At 42.4% G+C, this 23384-nt stretch overlaps 1 protein-coding gene across 3 annotated transcripts in view; it reads left to right on the forward strand.

The window, feature by feature from the left end:
• LDHC (lactate dehydrogenase C) overlaps positions 1 to 19321 on the forward strand; it is a 46455-nt gene extending 27134 nt beyond the window's left edge. For all 3 annotated transcript variants that reach the window (XM_009186456.4, XM_009186455.3, XM_009186457.3), the window contains exons 6-8: positions 405 to 522; positions 8282 to 8405; positions 19041 to 19321. In XM_009186456.4, coding sequence (XP_009184720.1) covers positions 405 to 522; positions 8282 to 8405; positions 19041 to 19205 — 407 coding nt within the window. In that variant the 3' untranslated portion in view covers positions 19206 to 19321. The remainder of the gene's footprint in view (positions 1 to 404; positions 523 to 8281; positions 8406 to 19040) is intronic.
• The last annotated feature ends 4063 nt before the right edge of the window (positions 19322 to 23384 follow it).

Raw genomic sequence — 23384 nt, forward strand, 5'->3', positions numbered from 1 at the left:
TTGTACAGGCATGGCTCCAAGATATGCTCTTGATGAGGGCCTCAGGAAGCTTGCAATCATGGCAGAAAGCAAAGGAGGAGTAGATGTGTCATATGGTGAGGGCGGAAACAAGAGAGAGAGAGGAGGTGCCATACGCTTTTAAACAACCAGATCTCACATGAACTCAGAGTGAAAACTCACTCATCAACGGGGGATGATGCTAAGCTATTCATGAGGGATCAGCGCCCATGATCAGACACTTCCCACCTCCAATGCTAGGGGTTATATTTCAACATGACATTTGGAGGGGACAAACATCTGAACCATGTCAAGTGGCAAACCTAACTTAAAAAAGATAACATGGAATTCAAACTCCTGATGCAATATTGGGAAGAAGAGTTTATTTTAACATCTGTATTTTTTAGTGCCCTTATGGAGTGGGGTGAATGTTGCTGGTGTTGCTCTGAAGACTCTGGACCCTAAATTAGGAACAGATTCAGATAAGGAACACTGGGAAAATATCCATAAACAAGTTATTCAAAGGTAATAGTTCCTATTAAGTTTCTTAATGCCTTAATAATCAGTCTTAAGAATACGTATCACAGACAAAAATCAAATAGTTGATCTTTGCCTTTTGTGAGATAAATAACTCCAGTCTTCTGAAAATCACTAAATTCAGACTTATACATAGCTTTCTTTTTGGGGGCATTTGTCAAAAAGAAAAAGTACTTATTATTTCACAACTCATATATTTGAGAGTAATACAAGCATAGTGATTATGACAATGGACTTTGGAGCCAGGTTGTCCAGGTTTGAAACCTTCATCATTTATTAGTGATATGATATTGGGAAATTACTTAAAATATCAGAAGTTGTTTACTCATCTTCAAAACGGGGATAATTATAGAACCTACTTTACAGGGCTACTATAGAGAGTAAATAAGTTAGTACTATTTTATGTAAAATGCTAGAACCATGCCAAGAACTTATTAAATGTTCATCATTTGACTAGATGAAACATTAAGCTAATGCAGATGGTCAGAAATCAATATGGTTTTCTTATAAGTGAAGCATCTGACTCCATATGTATTAGCCTTAACAGCACGCAGGATTATTCTTCATGCTTTAGTCAAGAGTCAAGTTACATATTAATAGAAGTTATAGAACTTAAAAATTGGCTGGGTGGGGGGTGGCTCACACCTGTAATTCCAGCACTTTGGGAGGCCAAGGCGGGTGGATCACCTGAGGTCAGGAGTTCGAGACCAGCCTGACCAACATGGTAAAACCCTGTATCTAAAAATACAAAAATTAGCTGGATGTGTTGATGGGTGCCTGTAATCCCAGGTACTTGGGAGGCTGAGGCAGGAGAATCGCTGGAACCCAGGAGGCAGAGGTTGCAGTGAGCCAAGACAGCGCCATTGCGCTCCAGCGTGGGTGACAAGAGTGAAACTCCATCTCAAAAAAAAAGTTAAAAATCACTTTTGGATGTTCACAGCTTGGAATATTGAACTTAACAAAAACCACAAGTCTACTATATGTATACTTATGATAAAAACCCTACAAAAATGTGTAAGAGACTGGGCGTGGTGACTCACGCCTATAATCCCAACACTGTGGGAGGCCAACGTGGGCAGATCACCTGAGGTCAGGAGTTCGAGACCAGCCTGGCCAACATGGTGAAACCCGTCTCTACTAAAAAAATAAATAAATAACAAAAATTAGCCAGGTGTGGTGGTGTGTGCCTGTAATCCCAGCTACTTGGGAGGCTGAGCCATGAGAATTGCTTGAACCCAGGAGGCGGAGGTTGCAGTGAGCCAAGATTGTGCCACTGCACTCCAGCCTGGGCAACAAAGCAAGACTCTGTCTCAGAAAAAAATAAATAAATAAATAAATAAAACAAAATAATAGGCTGGGTGTAGTGGCTCATGCCTGTAATCCCAGCATTTTGGGAGACCGAGGTGGGCCGATCATGAGGTCAGGAGATCAAGACCATCCTGGCCAATATGTTGAAACTCTGCCCCTACTAAAATGCAAAAAAAAAAAAAAAAAAAAAATTAGCCGGCTCTGGTGGTGCGCACCTGTAATCCCAGCTACTTAGGAGGCTGAGGCAGGAGAATCGCTTGAACCCGGAAGGCAGTGGTTACAGTGAGCTGAGATCTCACAACTGCACTCCAGGCTGGTGACAGAGCAAGATTCTGTCTCAAAGAAAACAAACAAACAAACAAGTAAAATAAAATAATAATAAAACAAAAATATGTAAGAATTAGGGCAGAGACTAAAAAGTCACATAATGTAACAAAAAAGTGATCATGGGTGAGTTTTTATTCTCTTAAATGCCTTTTAGTTTTAAAAGTTTATATTATTTTATTTTTGGTTATAAAAAGTAACATGGCAATGTGTATGAGTACAGAGCTTCAGTTTGGGAAGATGAAAACATTTGAGAGAGGATAGTGGTAATGACTGCACAGCAGTGTTAATGTACTTAATGCCACTAAACTGTATACTTAAAAAATTGTTAAGATGATAAATTTTACCACAGTTAAAAAAGCAGTTAAGGCTGGGTGCAGTGGCTGACATCTGTAATCCCAACACTTTGGGAGGCTGAGGTAGGAGGATTGTTTGAGGCCAGGAGTTTCAGATCAGCTGGGGCAACAGAGTGAGATCATGTCTCCACAAAAAATTTTTAAAAATTAGCCAGGCATGGTAGTATGCCTGTAGTCCCAGCTACTGGGGTACCTGAGGCAGGAAGATCACTTGAGCTCAGGAGTTTTAGGCTCAATTCAAACTAGCAGAGGTATGATCATACCACTGCATGCTAGCCTGGACAGCAGAGAAAGATCCTGTCTCTCTAAAAAAAAATTAAAATTAAAATTAAAAAAATTAAAAAATTAACTAGGTGTGGTGTTGCATACCTGTAGTCTTAGCTACCTGGGAGGTTGAGATGGGAGGATTACTTGAGCCCAGGAATGCCAGGTTGCAATGAACAATGATAGTCCACTGCATTTCAACCTGGGCAACAGAGTGAGACCTTGTCTCTTAAATAAAACAAAAACAAAAACCCAAACAACAACAATATTAAAAGTATATAGCCACTAATTGTTGTCTGAAATTCAGACTGTCCAACTCACAGGACATAATAGGTTTTCACCTAGCATTAAGTTTATCTAGCATGGTGAAAGGATACCAGGAAGAAAACACAGTATAGCATATCAGTATCTTCTTTAGAAGGTATTTCAATGTGGCCGGGTGTGTTGGCTCATGCCTGTAATCCCAGCACTTTGGGAGGCTGAGGTGTGTAGATCACTTCGTAAGGTCAGAAGTTTGAGACCAGCCTGGCGCAACATGGTGAAACCCTGTCTCTATTGAAAATACAAATTTTAGCTGGGCTTGGTGGCAGGCGCCTGTAATCCCAGCTATTCGGGAGGCTGAGGCATCACTTGAACCCGGGAGGTGGAGGTTGCTGTGGGCTGAGATCACACCGCTGCATTCCAGCCTGGGTGACAGAGGGAGACTCCGTCTAAAAACAAAACAAAACAAAACAACAGTATTGCAATGCTTAGGTGTAGCTTCTAGGCCCTGTCACTGCATGGGGCACACTCAATTATAAAGGAGGAAGCTGACATGGGGGCAGACTTCCCCAAGACAGGAAAGTGGCTGCCTTTGGTTCTCAATGTTTTTTGTTTGTTCGTTTGTTTGTTTTTAACTGCAAAAGAAGGAAATTCTTAACAGTTCTTATGTGCACTTCTTGTCACATAGCCCTCAGGGTCTGCATACTTGATCCCAGCCCTGCTAGTCCTGATACAACGCACAAATCAATGGTTTCATAAAATCCAGTGCTGACAACCTAGTTCTGTTATAGTTAATAGTCCACATTTTTCTTAACTAATTTTTATGTCTAGAAAACTATGTTGCCTGGGCCGGGCGCGGTGGCTCAAGCCTGTAATCCCAGCATTTGGGAGGCCGAGATGAGCGGATCACGAGGTCAGGAGATCGAGACCATCCTGGCCTACACGGTGAAACCCCGTCTCTACTAAAAAATACAAAAAACTAGCCGGGCGAGGAGGCGGGCGCCTGTAGTCCCAGCTACTCGGGAGGCTGAGGCAGGAGAATGGCGTCAACTCGGGAGGCGGAGCTTGCAGTGAGCTGAGATCCGGCCACTGCGCTCCAGCCTGGGTGACAGAGCGAGACTCCGTCTCAAAAAAAAAAAAAAAAAAAGAAAACTATGTTGCCTGAACTCAAACTCAAGGTTATCTTCCCAGTTACTTCTGGCTTTTTTGAAAGGGCTCATATCCCTTTACCCTTGGTACCTTTCCATGACCTCAGATTATTATCTTTGTATCATATATTCTTCAGAGTTCATTTGACAAACATTTCTTCAATATCTTATAAATAGAAAAAGACAAGTTAGTACATCTACAACCACTAGAATCTATAAGATACAGTAGTTAAACAGAATCTCTCACAATGTTTTGGTAATTCTTAACCAACTAGACTGTCTTTTCTCCCTCTCTGTCATTTACTATCACTTGTGTCTTATTAAAGGTATTGATACACACTTTTAATCACATGTTTTATCGCTCGCTTTTTTTTTTTTTTTTTTTGAGACAGAGTCTTGCTCTGTTGCCCAGGCTGGAGTGCAGTGGTACACTTTTGGCTAACTGCAACCTCTGCCTCCTGGGTTCAAGCAATTCTCGTGCCTCAGCCTCCCGAGTAGCTGGGACTACAGGAGCGCACCACCACACCTGGCTAGTTTTTGTATTTTTAATAGAGACGGGGTTTCACCGTGTTGGCCAAACTGGTCTCGAACTCCTGACCTCAGGTGATCTACCCACCTTGGCCTTCCAAAGCCACCACGCTTGCCCTGTTTTTATATTTCTAAAGCAAATGTATTTCTTCTTTTGGCCAAACTATTTCCATAAGTATCACATCAATCGAAAGTTTTAGGTCAGTTTACCAAAATACCTTTTACTTTGGTAATCATTTTGGTATGTTTTATTTTCTTAAATTCTCTTAAGGGAACCTACAAATGCTTTGTTTCACCAAAAAGCTTTGAATGAGAGGTTAAATTAATCCCTAGAAAACACAATATGTATTAATATTAAGGTATCTTTTCCTATCCTTCTCAAAAAAAATGTCCCTTATCCCCATATATTTTCAGCTATAGGGGCCAGGAGACCAGTCTCCAATAAATGCAGGGATCTAACTGGTCTGGAGGCACATCCGTACGCCTCACCCACTAAGGAATCTGTGTTAACCAATAGTGGTTTCCAAGTGTTATGGAGCAGTCCATCTACCTCCTGTAGGGATGTCACAGTGTTGGTCTTTTATCTACCCAGTGACTAATAATTGTACCACAGAGAGTGGTAGTTCTTTCTTTTTCTCTTTCTTTCTTTCTTTTTTTTTTTTTTTTTTCGAGACAGGGTCTGGCTCTGTCATCCAGGCTACAGTGTAGTGGCTTGATCTTGGCTTACTGCAACCTCTGACTTCCAGGCTCAAGCCATCTTCACACCTCAGCCTCCTGAGTAGCTGGGAATATAGGTGCATGCCACCATGCCTGGCCACTTTTTGTATTTTTGGTAGTGGTGGGGTTTCACCATGTTGCCCAGGCTGGTCTTAAACTCCTGAGCTAAACCAATCTGCCCACCTCGGCCTCCCAAAGTGTTGGGATTACAGGTGTGAGCCACTGCGCTCGGCAGTTCCTTTTTAATTTGAGACACTTGCTTTAAGGGAACAAGGATTAAGATCACATTTCCCATTGAAATCCTGTGTGATTTGAATACCAAATATTCCAATGTGTTTCAGATCAGCACTTATCACTATTGGTCCCCTCAACTCTGCAGTATCTAAAATTAAATTATTTACCTCTTGATCATTTCGCAGAGGATCTATAATTATAAACAATCTTCAGGGTGCTGCTAATATTTATCTAAAAACTACTCAGCTCTTTTTACACAACAGCCTCTGATTTGCTAGTAACCAATTGCAGAGGAATTACATCATGATTTAATAGGATGTCCTTACTGGTTCCCAAGAGGGCATTTGGTTTACAATGTGTATCAGTTTTTGTCTTAAAGTACCAGCCTTGAAACTATTTCTTCTGTTTGCTCCCTTTACCTTTCTTTTACAACAGCAGTTTTATTTTCATCAAGATGGTTAATAACAACTAAAGGATTATGTTTTTAGCCATTCTCAACTTTCTTCTCTTTCTCTATCCATTTTGTTAATACCTGAGAGGATAAATCTGTTATCCAGATTCAACTGGTGAGATTTGTCCCCAGTTATCTACTGTAGAGCTTTCTTTACTTCAACTCATAGACAGTATGCTGTCAGTCAGGTGCCAGGCAGATCCTCTTTCCCTTTCCTTTTACTTACCTCCAGAGTCTTGGCCATATAGAATTGAGGGTCTAAAAGTACTTTTGTCATCAAAAGTATTGCATGGCCTCTGATAGTGGCCCTGATTTTGGACTGATAGTCAAATCATAGGACACTATTGTAGGAACAGTTCAGGCCCAACCTCCTGTGCTCAGGTGTGTGTATGTGTGTGTGTGTGTGTGTGTATATATATATATATATATATATATAAGTCTCAGCTTCCCGAGTAGCTGAGACTACAGGCACGTGCCACCACACCCAGCTAATTTTTGTATGTTATACAACATAGCTAATGTTTTGCTGTGTTGGCCATACCCCATCTGTGTGTGTCTGTGTGTGTGTGTGTGTGTATATATATATATAAAATCAGCGTTATCTTTGGCAACCAAGTGTGTTATGTGCATTCCTGGGGCTTTAAAACTGGGTAGTTGTAAGACTTCATCATATGAACGATATGCTGTGCAGTCTGTGCTTTTTGTCCTGTAGCCTTTCTAAAAGTTAAATAAACTTAGTGCTAAATTAAACCCTCTTTGTCCAGTGAATTTGACTGTCAATCCAAACCTGAGGCCACTATTTGTAGCAATGCAAATATATAATAAATATTAATTGTAGAAAATAAGAAAATTCAGATAGCCATAAAGAAGACTCACCTGTAAGGCTGTCTTGTAAAAATAAACACTATTAATAACTTGGTGGCTTGATGCAACTCTAAAGTTTGTATAAAAATTTATATTTTTTACAAGCCAGAGATAAGAAAGTGCATAATGTTTAGTATTGTGGTATTTTCCTTTGAAAATGTATCATAAATATTTTCCATATTCACTTATTATTGATTTAGTGATATATTTTTAGGAAAGATATATACACACAACTTACAACTATATAAATTTACATTGGCAAACTAGTAACAATTTTTTTTTTTTTGTACAGAGTCTCACTCTGTCACCCAGGCTGGAGTGCAATGGTATAGTCTAGGCTCACTGCAACCTCTGCCCCCCAGGTTCAAGTGATTCTCCTGCCTCAGCTTCCCGAGTAGCTGAGAGTACAGGCACGTGCCACCACACCCAGCTAATTTTTGTATTTTTAGTAGAGATGGGGTTTCGCTGTGTTGGCCAGCATTGGCCAGGCTGGTCTTAAACTTCTGACCTCATGATCCGCCCACCTCGGCCTCCCATAGTGCTGGGATTGCAGGTGTGAGCCACTGACCCTGGCCACTAGTAACAATTTTAAACAGTTCAAGAGATTTATATGGTAACTTTCAAGGTGATTAGTTTCTATGTTGCATATCTAAGCAACAATACAAAAAATATTAAAAGCTAGTTTCATCTTGAGTGGCGCTTTTGTCCTACTATTCTGCCCTTATAATAAAAAAAAAGGGTGAATTAATTTTTACTTAAAGTAAGTAGGCTGGGCACGGTGGCTCACGCCTGTAATACCAGCACTCCGGGAAACCGAGGCGGGCAGATTGCTTGAGCTCAGAAGTTCAAGACCAGCCTGGGCAACATGGCAAAACCCCGTATCTACAAAGAACACAAAAATTAGCCAGGCATGGTGGCTCATGCCCGTGCTCCCAAGTAGCTACTTGGGAAGCTGAGGAGGGAGGTCGCATGAGCCCAGGAGGCAGAGGTTGCAGTGAGCCATGATCACACACCACTGCCCTCCAGCCTGGGCAAGGAAGCAAGACCCTGTCTATAATAATAATAATAATGATAATCAATTAAAAAGTAAATTAAAGTATGTAGTGAAGTTTTATGAGACCAGTACAGAAAGTTTTGTTGCCTGTTTATAAATTCTGTAAGAAATCTATGAGAAAATTTTAATACAATTGTATTGACATGTAGATTACTTCAAAATGGATGCTTGAAGAATATTATGTTTTCTCTGGGTTGACTTATTATGAATTTGATTTTCTTACTTTCTACAACTGTAGTGCCTATGAGATTATCAAGCTGAAGGGGTATACCTCTTGGGCTATTGGACTGTCTGTGATGGATCTGGTAGGATCCATTTTGAAAAATCTTAGGAGAGTGCACCCGGTTTCCACCATGGTTAAGGTAGGCTTAAATTAAATCTTCATTTATCATTCTTTCCTTTAATATTTATTGAGTCACTACTATATGCCAGGCAGTGTACAAGATGTTGAGGATATAATAGTGAATAAAAAATACAGAGAACTTGACCCCAGGTCAGGTCAAAAAAATACAGATACCTTGACCTAAGGAAGGGAATCCTGAAAGAGAACCAGGTTTGAAGATCACGTTTACAGTTTTGGACACAGTTTTGAGCCCTGGCATGTAAACAGTGTGAAGCCAACTCAAACTAGCTTATGCAAAAAGAAAATTTATTGACTTATGTAACTGAAATGCCAAGGAGGCCTGATTCTGGTACTCAAACTATATTATGAGAGCTGTCTTTTCTCTCCATTCTCTTGGCTCATCTTTTTCCTCTATTGGCTTCCAACTCATGCAAACCTTTTCCATGGGGCAACAAAGACGGCTCCCAGTAGCTGCAGGCTTAGATCCTATAATACCTCTGGCTGAGAACCACTGGAGTAGACTGAGGAAATTAAGACAAGTGTAATAGCTATTTTTAGGAATTTGGCTGTGAAGATAAGGCAAATCAGGGCAAGAAGTTTGTTTGTTTTTTATACAGATAAGATGCTTATAGTAAAGATCAAATACCAAGGGAGAAGCTGGAGACAGAAGTGGTAAGCAGAGGGGAATGGAGTCCAGAGCATAGGTGTAGGCATCACCCCTAAAAGGAGGAGGGGCAGGAGTTAACAGAGAGAATGTGTACTGCTGCATATAGATTTGTATATTTGACATTGGAAGCATCTGATGACTTCTCTATTTTTTTTTTGAGATGGAGTCTCGCTCTGTTGCCCAGGCTGGAGTGCAGTGGCGAGCTCTTGGCTCACTGCAAGTTCCACCTCCCGGGTTCATGCCATTCTCCTGCCTCAGCCTCCTGAGTATCTGGGACTACAGGCACCTGCCACCACACCCGGCTAATTTTTTTTTTTTTTTTTTTTGAGACGGAGTCTCGCTCTGTCGCCCAGGCTGGAGTGCAGTGGCCGGATCTCAGCTCACTGCAAGTTCCACCTTCTGGGTTCACGCCGTTCTCCTGCCTCAGCCTCCCAATTAGCTGGGACTACAGGCGCCTGCCACCTCGCCCGGCTAGTTTTTTGTATTTTTTTTTTTTTAGTAGAGATGGGGTTTCACCGTGTTAGCCAGGATGGTCTTGATCTCCTGACCTCGTGACCTGCCTGCCTTAGCCTCCCAAAGTGCTGGGATTACAGGCTTGAGCCACCGCAGCCGGCTGATTTCTCTATTTTAGTGAAAGGAGTAGGATAACAGGAGTGGGAGCAGAAGGTGTTTCATAAGCAAAAAAAGTCTAGAAACTGGAGAGAGAATTTTGGTTGGATTATTCATATGTATATTGAAGTTAACAAGGATAATGGCAAAATTGAGATAGACAGGGAAGACTGTGAGCCACGTGTCAGTCTGTGAATGAGATGGAATAACTAGGAGGTTAGTCATTACAAAGGGAGGAAGAGCTGAATTAGATGATGCCGAGACCAGCTCGGTTGGGGAGATCCTAACCCAGCAGCACTAGAGGAATTAAAAACACACATACAGAAATATAGAGGTGTGAAGTGGGAAATCAGGGGTCTCACAACCTTCAGAGCTGAGAGCCCTGAACAGAGATTTACCCATGTATTTATTAACAGCAAGCCAGTCATTAGCATTGTTTCTATAGATACTAAATTAACTAAAAGTATTCCTTATGGGATACGAAGGGATGGGCTGAATTAAAGGAATAGGTTGGGCTAGTTAACTGCACCAGGAGCATGTCCTTAAGGCACAGATTGCTCATGCAATAGTTTGTGGTTTAATAATGCCTTTAAGGGGTTTTCCGCTCTGGGTGGGCCAGGTGTTCCTTGCCCTCTCTCTGGTAAACCCACAACCTTCCAGCATGGGCGTTATGGCCATCTGGAACATGTCAGAGTGCTGCAGAGATTTTGTTTATGGCCAGTTTTGGGGCCAGTTTATGGCCAGATTTGGGGGGGCCTGCTCCCAACATGTCCCTCCTTCTTTGATTTGCAAATTGATAAAAGCAAAGGCAGCTTTGTCACAGTGAGCTACTTCTCGCAGGAGTCAGGATACACATCTGCAGACTATACAAAGAGAGACAACACAGATTAAAAGTGCAGTCATTGAAATCACAGAGCTTTCAAGTGTTTTTATCCATTTTAATGGGTTACTAGCTGCTAATTTGTCTGTAACTCCTTTAAGCACTCCAGTTCTTGGCATTAAGGTCAGGTGTGCCTGGGATGCTTTAAATATTTGTTCTTTAATTTTGCAATATCCAAAGACAAGTTTGTAGAGTGTCTTTCTAGATGCTTTTTTATTCTTTCTCAAATTTTGATCTTATTAAGAGCTATTAATAGTTTCCACACATCCTTATGTTAAGCCCCTAGAGTGGGTCATATCATTTGAGGTTGAGGTGCCACTATACCGCCATGTTTCCAGATAATAGGAACTTTTTCGTACTTTTTATCATTTCTACTATCTGATCGTTTTGTTCAGACCAACTGAATACAGTGTGGCCGTGGCATGCAGACTGAGAGGTGTAATTCAAGCTAAACATCCCCTTAGCGTACCAGTTAGTAATGATTCCATAGGAATTGTTGTGCAGCACCTTTACCTGTTCTGCAGTGCAATCTTCCTAAACACGTACTTTCATTATTTCTGGCCAGGTTCTATTTTGTTTATAAATAGGTTTTTGAGGGTGGTATGCCTCAACTATAGGAGCAGATTTATTATGATAAATACTGAGATCAGAAAGCATGTGTAACTGTGTCATAGAGTGATTAAATCCAGGCATTATTACCAGCCAGATTGATAAATATGCCCAATAAGTATAATTGTTCTCTGTGTCAGCCCTTGTTGAAGGAATACTCTTGGCAGTGGTGATAACTGCTATCATAGCTACTATTAAATTATTCATTATGACTGGTTGTCCTGCTTTCCTCAGGTTTTCTTCCACCATCTGTGACAGCTTCTTGATCTGTCCCCAGGTGGGTGGCTGTGTTTGATGGGTGTTGCTCATGACAGTTGGTGTCCTCCTCAGCATCAGTCTCGACATGGCTGCAACCAGGGGGTCCTCGGGATCCTCCCGGAATCTCTTCCTCAGCATCTGGCTCATGATGAGGTTTCAGGTGTCTTGATGGTATCCAAATTGGCTGTTGATTTTGGCCTGGAGAAATGCAAGCATAACCTCTACCCCAAGTTATTATTTTACCTATTTCCCATCTTTCTGTTATTGGATCTGTCTACCAAATCAATTGTTCTGCTTCTGTCTTTGCAGCTGGTTTCTGTATATGCTGTTCAGCTGCTAATAACATCTGGCCTTTGGGCAGGCTCAAAAAATTTAAAGTTAATAATGCTAGATTCAGTTGCATCCGTGGGGTTCCATATTCTCTGTCTCCTCCTTTCTGCTTTTGCTACTGCTGTTTTAGGGAAAGATTCATTCTTTCCACGATCGCTTGTCCTTGAGAATTGTATGGGATACCAGTAATGTGTTTAATATTCCACAGAGAAAAATGTAGCTAGAGCTTGGCAGTATAGCCTGGGGCATTATCTGTTTTAATAGAAGCTGAAATGCCCATCACCACAAAACACTGCAAAAGATGACGTTTAACACAGGCAGAAGACTCTCCTGATTGGCATGTAGCCCAAAGTGAGAAAAGGTGTTCATATTTACATGTACATAAGCTAGTCTCCCAAATGAAGGAACATGTGTGACATCCATTTGCCAAAGAGAGTTAGGTTCTAATCCTCAAGGATTAACTCCTCCTGTAAAAGATGAGGAGTGTACCATATGGCAAGTTGGGCATCACTGGATAATATTTTTGGCTTCTTTCCAGGTAATGCTGTATCTGCATTTGCGACCAGAGGCATTAACATGGGTTAAATTGTGAAAGTGTCTAGCATTAGATATTGCATTAGCAACTAGGCGATCAGCCATTTGATTCCCTTCAGTCAAAGGTCCTGGAGGAGGTGTATGGGCCCTAATGTGAGTGATGTAAAAAGGATGCATTCTACTTCTAACTGCTGTTTGCAATTGGGTAAATAAAGTCATCAGTTGTTCATATTTATGAAATCATAACTGAGCATTTACAATTAACTGTGTGGAATGAATCACATATAGAGAATCAGAAATCACATTAATAGGCATATCAAAAGCAGTCAACACCTCAATTGCAGCTACAACCTCTGCTTTTTGAGCTGAAGTATAGGGCATCTGGAAAACTTTACTTTTTGAGCCAGAATAAGAAGCTTTACCATTACTAGACCCATCTGTAAAAACAATGAAAACGCTTAGCAAGCTGCAGGTTGTTTACTGCAGGAATTGTAAATGCAAACTCTTCATAGTCTTGCTCAGCTAAAGAGATAGTAAAGAAACAGTCTTTTAAATCTATGACTATTAAAGACCAATTTTTTGGAATTATAACAGGAGAAGGCAATCCTGGCTGTAATGCTCCCATAGGTTGTATAACTGAATTGATTGCTCTTAAGTCAGTTAGCATTCTCCATTTACCTGATTTTTTTCTTAGTTACGAAAACTGGAGAATTCCAAAGGGAAGATGTTGGAACTATGTGCCCATTTTCTAATTGTTCAGTAACTAATTTCTCTAAAGCCTCCAGTTTCTCTTTACTTAGCGGCCATTGTTCTATCCAAATTGGCTTATCTGTTAACCATTTTAAAGGTATAGGTTCTGGAGGCTTAACAATGGCTGCCATCAAAAATGATATCCTAAACCTTGGCGGGAACTTTGTCTTTCCACTTGAAGCGGTTCTTTTAAACCTTGCAAGTTTTTTTCTAGTCCCATACCAGGGACATACCCCATTTAATGCATTGTGTGTTGACTTTGAGGGCTGTATAATTGTTCTGGAATTAGAACTTGTGCTCCCCATTGTAATAAATCTCCCCCCCATAAATTTATAGGTACGGAAGTATAATTGGTTGAATAGTCCCAGGTTGTCCATCAGGCCCTTCACAATGCAAAATGTAACTACTTTGAAATACTTCAGTGGCTTTACCAACTCCAACTATGTTAGATTGAGCGGGTTGAATTGGCCATGCAGACGGCCCGTGCTGTAGAGAAATGATTGAAATGTCCGCTCCTGTATCTACCAAACCTTTAAATTTCTTTCCCTGAATAGTTATTTCACAGGTAAGACGTTTATCAGTAATTTGATTTTCCCAGTAAGCTGCTTTGCCTTGTTTATTTGTTCTTCCAAATCCTCCTGTTAATTTAATTTCACCTTTTCCCATTCCTACATATGGCACAATCCAGGAGCTGTGCTGTACACTCTCCTGGCTCTGCTTTCCAGGGAACAGAAGTAGATATAACAATTTGAATTTCCTCATAATAATCTGAATCAATGGCTCCTGTATATATTTGTACCCCTTTAAAACTTAAACTAGATCTGCCTAGAAGTAATCCTATTGTCCCCACTGGCAAGGGTCCACAGACTCCTTTTGGGACCTTTTGCAGAGGTTCCCCAGGCAGAAGGCTCACAGCTTTTGTGCAGCATAAATATACTGCGACACTACCAACTGTGGCGGGGGACAGACAATGTACAGGGGCGAGAGAATGGCCTGAACTGGAAATGCCCCAGTTTAGAACGGGGTGCAGGACGGGCCCCTCATGGCGTTTCCCAAAATTGGGTTCCCTTCTTTATCAAACTTAGAGTGACACTGATTTGCCCAATATTTTCCTTTTTTACATTTTGGACATATTTCAGGCTTAGCAGTTTTCTTTTTTCCCCTATCTGGCAGCCTGACTCATTGATTTTTTTTTTTCTACGTTCTTTTTTAGTGTGTCCATGCTTCCCACAGTTAAAACAAGCTCCAGGAAATGGAGTATTTCCTTTATCCACTCTCAGTCCTGCCATTGCCTTTGCCAACAAAGTAGCTGTACACAGATTACCTCTGATACCATCACAGGCCTTGATATAATCAACTAAATGTGCTTTTCCGAATTTAAAAGGAGAAGGCTCAAATGTAGCTATAATATTTCCCTGTTGATCTGGGGGGGGGTGTATTCTAACAGGGAACTGCCAAGCCCCTAAATCACCCTTTCATTGAGCTTGCTGAATTCTTGCCTGAATAGAACTAAGAGTGGTTGGTTGCTCGAGGTGCTGCTTGACCAGTCACTGGGGCAACTACTTTTTGTCCAGTGTCCTCCGGAAAAGAAAGATCTGGAGGCTCATTTTCTTCAAAATAATAATGAGGGGGTACAGAAGGGTAGGAATGAACCTCTCCCTCCTTTGCCGCTTTAGCTGGCAAACAAACCTGCTCTGTAACCTCTTCTGTTACTTTGCCACACTCTCCTTCCTCCTCATCATCAGTGTGAAAAAGTACCAACGGGGAATGAACCATACCCCACACTTGTCTCATTGTTACCCTGACACTTCTGAGCTCCCCTTCTTACTCACCATGGGGATTACTTTAAGAGTACTCGGGTGTCCTCCAGCTACTTTCACTTTCTCCAACCGCTGCTCTGGCAACCCTTCGACCTGAATTCGAGCCCCCATGATGGATGCCACTTGCGGAGACCAGCTCGGTTGGGGAGATCCTAACCCAGCAGCGCTAGAGGAATTAAAGACACACACACAGAAATATAGAGGTGTGAAGTGGGAAATAAGGGGTCGTACAGCCTTCAGAGCTGAGAGCCCTGAACAGAGATTTACCCATGTATTTATTAACAGCAAGCTAGTCATTAGCATTGTTTCTATAGATACTAAATTAACTCAAAGTATCCCTTATGGAAACGAAGGGATGGGCTGCATTAAAGGAATAGGTTGGGCTAGTTAACGGCAGCAGGAGCATGTCCTTAAGGCACAGATCACTTATGCCATTGTTTGTGGTTTAAGAACACCTTTAAGCGGTTTTCTGCCCTGGGTGGGCCAGGTGTTCCTTGCCCTCGTTCTGGTAAACCCACAACCTTCCAGCATGGGCGTCTTGGCCATCTTGAACATGTCAGAGTGCTGCAGAAATTTTGTTTATGGCCAGTTTTGGAGCCAGTTTATGGCCCGATTTGGGGGGCCTGCTCCCAACAAGATGATCTTCAAAGAATAGGGAGAATATGTTTTGTTTTTTTAAGAGCAGGGGATTAATGATTTGGAAGAAGCGGGCAGGCATGGTGGCTCACGCCTGTAATCCCAGCACTTTGGGAGACTGAGGTGGGTGGATCACTTGATGTCAGGAGTTTGAGACCAGCTGGTCAACATGGTGAAACCCCGCCTCTACTAAAAATAAAAAATTTAGCTGAGTATGATGGTGCATGCCTATAGTCCCAGCTACTTGGGCGGCTGAGAAAAGAGAATCGCTTGAACCCAGGAGGCGCAAGCTGCAGTGAGCCAAGATTGTGCTGCTGCACTCCAGCCTGGGCAACAGAATGAGACTCTGTCTCAAAAAAAAAAAAAAAAAAAAAGATTTGGAAGAGGCAATGAAGAGTACACAATGGATACCACACACCCCTTCTTTTCTGAGGATGCAGAACCTATGGGACAATAAGCAACTACCCCTCTAGGACTCCAGAGAAAGAGTCAGGGAAGTGTCAAATGAGTAATCAGTGAAGAGACTGAGTAATATGGGAATTTAATAGCCTTTACCGAACAAGTCAGTGGAAGTTATATTTTAATTTAATTTTAATTTTGGGGGGAGGGATGAAGTCTCACTCTGTTGCCCAGGCTGGAGTACAGTGGCTCAATCTCAGCTCACTGGAACCTCCACCTCCTGGGTTCAAGCGATTCTTGTGCCTCAGCCTCCTAAGTAGCTGGGATTACAGGCACGCGCCACCATGCTTAGCTAGTTTTTGTATTTTTAGTAGTGAAGGGGTTTTGCGCTGCTGCCAGGCTGCTCTTGGACTCATGACCTGAAGTGATCCACCTACCTCGGCTTCCCAAGGTGCTGGGATTACAGGCGTGAGCCACTGCACCCTGCTGAGTTATATTTTATAGGGAACATTTAAACATTTGACATTACAAGCAGAATCATTTGTATATTCTTATTTTTTCTTTCTTTCCCAGTTAATTCAGTTTTACTACTACACATTTTCGCCAAATCAAGGTGTGCAGAATTTATTTCTTTTTCTTTTTCTTTTTTTTTTTTTTGAGACGGAGTCTCGCTCTGTCGCCCAGGCTGGAGTGCAGTGGCGCGATCTCGGCTCACTGCAAGCTCCGCCTCCCGGGTTTACACCATTCTCCTGCCTCAGCCTCCGAGTAGCTGGGACTACAGGCACCCGCCACCGCGCCCGGCTAGTTTTTTGTATTTTTAGTAGAGACGGGGTTTCACGGTGTTAGCCAGGATGGTCTCGATCTCCTGACCTCGTGATCCACCCGCCTCGGCCTCCCAAAGTGCTGGGATTACAGGCTTGAGCCACCGCGCCCGGCCCAGAATTTATTTCATTAACACATTAACATTAATGTGTTAACTGGATTTTTTTTTTTTTTTTTTTTTGTCAAATAAGTAGGGAATTCTCTTTAAACCATCTCTGTATTTCACAGCCAGTCCAAGAGCAAATGAGAACAAATTCTAATATATCCAGGGGAAATTATCACCAACTAGGCATAAAGCTTAAAGGGAAAAGGGTAGGCTGAGGGAGCTAGCAGCAGGTCACAGTTAGTACACAGGGCCAGGCTTGGTCCCAGGATTCAGGCAGGAGCCCTTGTTCCCAGCCCCGCCCAGCAGTCCTCAGATGGCATGATGGATCGACATGAATTCTCGAGTTCCAGTCTGAAGTGCCTCTTCTAGAGAGAAGAGAGATGACAGGAGGTAAAGGGAAACAAATTCTGGAAATACCAGTAGGGAAGCAGAGGGACTTCTTCCCCTGCCACCGTCAGAGGCCCTGCCTCTGATTACACCTGTGGAAGCTCATGTTAAAGCTTTGAATGTCACAGAGTTGGCAACAGAATGATCAAGGATCAGAGAGGGAGTTCGAGACCAAACCTGGGCAACATAATAAGACTCCATCTCTATAAAAAATGGAAAGAAAACTAGCCAGGTATGGTGGTGTGTGCTACTTGGCAGGCTGAGGTGGGAGAATTGCTTAAGCCCAGGAGGTCCAGGCAACATTGAGCTATGACTGCACCACTGCACTCCAGCCTAGGTGACACAGTGAGACATTGTCTCCTAAAAAAAAAAAAAAAAAAAAAAAGGATAGGGAATTTGAGTATGACTGTGGCTGGAGCCTGGCTGAATAGTGTGGGTTGACAGTCTGAAAAGACAGTGGCTTTCCACAGCTAGGCAGATGCCAAAGTGGAAGGAACGTAAGTAGTTCCTGGCAGGGCGCCCTCAGGGATGACACTTGGCTGATCTGATGGTGCTTATGGGGTTGAGTGTAAACTGGCTACCAAAATGAGGGAGCTGGACTATGCTAGAGGAGGTAACCAGAGAATCCCTCTGTGGGGAGAAGTTACTAGAGCAAAACAGGAACAAGGGGCACACCTTGTGCTCCTGAGGAGAGCCCCAGAGATGGTGAGAGGGAAGCATGGCTGATTAGCACCCGTGGGCTCTGTAGCTTGGAAAGCTCTGAGGCACTGTTCCAGAGTCAAGGAGCCTCCCCTCTTCCTTCAACACTATTCCTGGTAACTGTTTATAATCAGTCCTGGAGAAGAACAAGGCCCTCCCATCTCCCACAACCCCAGACTCAGCCCCAAGGAGAGGGGTAAAGAGTGATGAGTGGTAGGAGGTAGGGAAGTGTGAGACGTCTACTGGGTCTTCTTTTGAAATTTTTTTAATTTTAATTTTTTTGGTGTCTATTGAGTCTTCCAGTCTTCCAAGACCAGGGAGGGTAGTATGCGGGTGGTGGAGGCTGGTACATGTGCATGTAGATGTTGTGTGAGTTGCCCAGGTTGTAATAGGCTCTGGCAGCTGCTTCTTGGCCTTGGCTGCAGGAATGGAGTGAATTTTGGTGCTTCTGATGGGAGGTTCCAGGAGTCCAGGATAGGGCAGTGCCATGGGGCTGCACCTGTTTTATGGCCCTATCCATGATGGGAGGTCCTAGATAGAACTCAGGTGGAGGTGGTAGATAGGAGTACAGAAGGGCAGGAGTGCATTCCATTGCAACTGGTGATGGGAGGCACAGGCCCCACCAGGCATGTAAGAGTATCTATAGCCTCCACTGGGGGCTTACCTCTGGAGGCTTAACATGCCACCTGTAGCACCCATTGTCCAAACTCAATGGTGCTCCCTGCTGTAAAGGTATGAAGCAGAACCTTCCCAGTCACCTCCTGCTTCACGGTTGCCTTTATGTAGTTTGGACTAAACACAAGTTACTTGGTCCTTATAGTCCTCCATTTGATAAAATGGCATCATGAAAGACTGCATGGCATCGTTCCCTGTGGACCAAAAGATGACCTGGTAAGGGATAAGGTAAATTGTACCTCTCTTGGTCCTTCTAAAGGCCTCTGGCATCTTCTTTGTGTCATTGAATGTAAGTTCCACATGGTCATAGAACATAAGGATGCTCTTGCTTTTGCTGACCATCACTTTGCCACCCTCTGAGCGATTCTTGTTGAATGCTTTAGTCTCTCCTGTATACTCTTATTTTGATGCCCTTTTACATAGATGCTTTTCCATATCAGGTTGTTTGAACAACATCTTATCTTGCCTTTCAGGGATTATATGGAATAAAAGAAGAAATCTTTCTCAGTATCCCTTGTGTCTTGGGGCGGAATGGTGTCTCAGATGTTGTGAAAATCAACTTGAATTCTGAGGAGGAGGCCCTTTTCAAGAAGAGTGCAGAAACACTTTGGAATATTCAAAAGGATCTAGTATTTTAAATTAAAGCCTTCTAATGTTCCACTGTTTGGAGAACAGAAGATAGCAGGCTGTATATTTTAAATTTTGGAAGTATTTTCATTTGATCTTTAAAAAATAAAAACAAATTGGAGACCTATGACATAACTCCAGTCTCTCAAGATTAGAACGAGAAAATGGTAAAGAGATTTTCCTCTTTAAGAATCCTTTATAGCTCTATTCTAATGATACCCAATCTGTACAGGTGTAAGTTATACTTCTGAGGTATGTCATATATTTTAGAGAGCCTTCAGATGTAGTAGAATATGTATAATCACTATAATACAGAGCTTTGATTCTTTTCACAAACCAAACCCTTTTTCTAGTATTACAATTTTATCTTGTACTTTCGTCCATTAGAGTACCAGCATATTCATTTCATTACATTAGCATCATATGTTTATGTATAATCATTTTAAATGTGGCCGGGCACTGCAGCCTGGGCAACAGAGTGAGGCTGTGTCTCAAAAAAAAAAAAAAAATCATTATAAATGCTTATTTTTAAGACCATATATATCAAAAAGAAATATAAAGCTGAGTGCAGTGGCTCATGGCTGTAATCCCAGTGCTTTGGGAAGGTGAGGCAGGAGGATCACATGAAGCTAGGAGTTTGAGACCAGCCTTGGCAACATAGCAACACCCCATCTCTACACAAATAAACAAATTAGGTGTGATGGCATGCATCTGTAGTCCAGCTACTTGGGAGACTGAGACCAGTAGATAACTTGAGCCCAGGAGTTCAAGGCTGCAGTGAGCTATGATTGTGCCACTGCACTCCAGCCCGGGCAACAGAGGAAGACTCAGACTCAAAAGAAGAGAAGACAGAAGAAAAGCAGAAAGAACAAGAAGAAGATACAGATACAACTTTATGATGTAAAAAAGTTGAATAAGGTTATATTCAACTCTGCAAGTATTATACCAGTCATATAAACTCAAATAGTTGATTTGGTGTCTCAATTGAAATATCACCCAGGGAGCTTATACCATCCTCAGTTATTTGTGCAGCAAACTACTACTATGCTTGCTATGGTATCGTTATGAAATCTGTATGACATGATCTCTGCCCTCAAGTAGTCACAGTATTTAGGGTACCTCAACAAATTGTTTTTGACTATTTTTTTTTTTCCTTTTTGAGATGGAGTCTCACTCTATCACCTAGGCTGTAGTGCAGTGGCACGATCTCGGCTCACCACAACCTCCACCTCCTGGGTTCAAGTGATTCTTCTGCCTCAGCCTCCCAAGTAGCTGGGATTACAGGCACCTACCACCATGCCTGGCTAATTTTTGTATTTTTAGTAGAGATGGAGTTTCACCATGTTTGCCAGGCTGGTCTTGAACTCCTGACCTCAAGTGAGCTGCCCACCTCAGCCTCCTAAAGTGCTGGGATTACAGGTGTGAGCAACTGCTGCGCCCAGTTGATTGTTGACTAATGTTTGATAACAGTCATTAATAGCTCCCTGTTGGTGTCTAAAGGTGAAAGTGCTTCTACTGATTTATATAGTATATACACACATATGAAGTCTTTCTTGATTCCACAAGAAATTTAAAGCAGCTATAGGAACTATACAGTAAAACAAAAACTAAGAAATCAGTATCAAATTAATTTACATTTTTTTCTTTTTTTAGACAAGGTCTTGTTCTGTCACCCAGGCTGGAGTACAGTGGTGTAGTTGTGGCTCACTGCAGCCTCGAACTCCCGGGCTCATCAGATCATCCCACCTCAGCCTTCTGAGTAGCTGAGACTACAGGCACATGCCACCATGCCCTGCGGATTTTTGTATTTTTTGGAGACAGGGTTTCACCATGTTGCCCAGGCTGGTCTTCAACTCCTGGGCTCAAGCAGTCCTCCTGCCTCAGCCCCCAAAGTGCTGGGATTATAGGCATGAGCCACCACTCCTGGCCAATTTACAAATTAAGACTAGAACTGGACCAATGGGAAAGATTAGAAGGTAGATATGCAGCCCCTGAGGACTTGCATGACTAGTGGAGGCTGACTCATTTGGTCAGAGAGTCATGGTTTACCCTCATAATCTGTTATTCTTGCTCTGTTGATAGCTTGCTTTCTGGTCATCTACTCCTGAACATGATTAATGTCCCATTATTTTATTATTTTCCCTTTTTCTTTAGCATCTTCCCTTGAATGTATACAATTATTATCAGTTGAGTTAGGATGAGGGCAAGGGGAGTCTTCTGTGGGTTTTGGCTTTTTAAAAAGCTCATTTGTACATCAAAACTTCATTTTAGGAAATTTTTGCAGAGATTAAAAGGCTGAAAAATTGATACAGTTTCTACAGGGAACATTCTAGTAAGTAAAACTGCTCTACATGTCCCCAAGTAGCTGAAAATTGGTTCTGGGTAGAGGGGAGGGAGGAAAAGGTAAAAAAAAAAACCTTAGCTGTTACAAGAGTTTGACTCTCCAAAGCTCAACCTTGCCTGACAAAATTTTAACTCTCATATATATATATGTATATGTGTATATATGTATATATATGTATATATGTGTATATGTATATATATTTTTTAAGAGACGGAGTCTTGCTCTGTCGCCCAGGCTGCAGTGCGGCGGCTCAAGCTTTGCTCACCGCAACCTCCGCCTCCCAGGTTCAAGCAATTCTCCTGCCTCAGCCTCCGGAGTAGCTGGGACTACAGGTGCTGGCTGCCACACCCAGCTAATTTCTTTTACATTTTAGTAGAGATGGGGTTTCACCATTTTGCCCAGGTGGGTCTCAAACTCCTAAGCTCAGACAATTCCCCCGCCTTGGCCTCCCAAAGTGCTAGGGTTACAACCGTGAGCCACTGCGCCCAGCCAACTCCTTAATATTTAATTTCATGATGGGGAGTGCAAAACAATTGGGGGAACATATCTACAAAGACTCCTGAGGGAGTGATAATGAAAACTGAGAAACACTGCTCTATATTTTATAAAAATTTGTCAATATGTATTACTGTATTAGGGTTCTCTAGAGGAACAGAACTAATAGGATAGCTATATATATAAAGGGGGTGTTTATTGAGGAGTATTGACTGACACGATCACAAGGTGAAGTGCCACAATAGGCCGTCTGCAAGCTGAGGAGCAAGGAGGCCAGTCGGAGTTCCAGAGCTGAAGAACTAGGAGTCCAGTGTTTGAGGGCAGGAAGCATCCAGCACAGGAGAAAGATGAAGGCTGGAAGACTTGGCCAGTCTAGTCCTTAAAGGTTCCTCTGCCTGTTTTTATCCTAACGTGCTGGCAGCTGACTAGATGGTGCTCACCTGTGAAGAGGGCAGGTTTGCCTCTTCCAGTCCACTGACTCAAATGTTAATTTCCTGTGGCAACACCCTCACAGACACACCCAGGATCAACACTTTGCATCCTTCAATCCAATCAAGTTGACACTCAATATTAACCATCAAAATTACGTATTATGATTCACAAATGAGTTAGAAAACAATTAGGTAAAATGTGGTGGGAGAAGTAGAAACTTTGGTTTACTCCAGACTGGTTTTGGATTCTGCATTTTTATTTTTATTTTTGAGACGGAGTCTCACTCCGTCACCCAGGCTGGAGTGCAGTGGCATGATCTCAGCTCACTGAAACCTCCGCCTCCCGGATTCAAGCGATTCTCCTGCCTCAGCCTCCCGAGTAGCTGGGATTACAGGTGCGTGCCACCACACACGGCTAATTTTTGTATTTTTAGTAGAGACGGGGTTTCGCCATGTTGGCCAGGCTGGTGTCGAACTCCTGACCTCAGGTAGTCCACCCGCCTCAGCCTCCCAAAGTGTGGATTCTACATTTAACCACTTAATAATGAATTGAGCTTTCTCTTCAGCTTGTAAAAATGGTTATCAGTTGGCACTGCACTTATCACATTCTTCAGGTTTCATAACTTATTTCAAAATTCCTTTTGCATACAGAGTTTTGTTGTTGTTTTGAGACAGGGTCTCACTCTGTCACCCAGGCTGGGGTACAGTGGCACAATCTCCGCTTACTGCAACCTCCACCTCCCAGATTCACAAATGATTCTTGTGTTTCGGCCTCCCAAGTAGCTAGGATTACAGGTGTGCACCAGCACGTCCAGCTAATTTTTGTATTTTTAGTAGAGACGTGATTTCACCATGTTGGCCAGGCTGATTTCGAACTCCTGACCTCAGGTGATCCGCCCACCCCTCCTCGCAGAGTGCTG

The sequence above is a fragment of the Papio anubis genome, chromosome 12 (assembly GCF_008728515.1).
Source record: "Papio anubis isolate 15944 chromosome 12, Panubis1.0, whole genome shotgun sequence".
In the NCBI taxonomy this organism is placed as follows: Eukaryota; Metazoa; Chordata; class Mammalia; order Primates; family Cercopithecidae; genus Papio; species Papio anubis.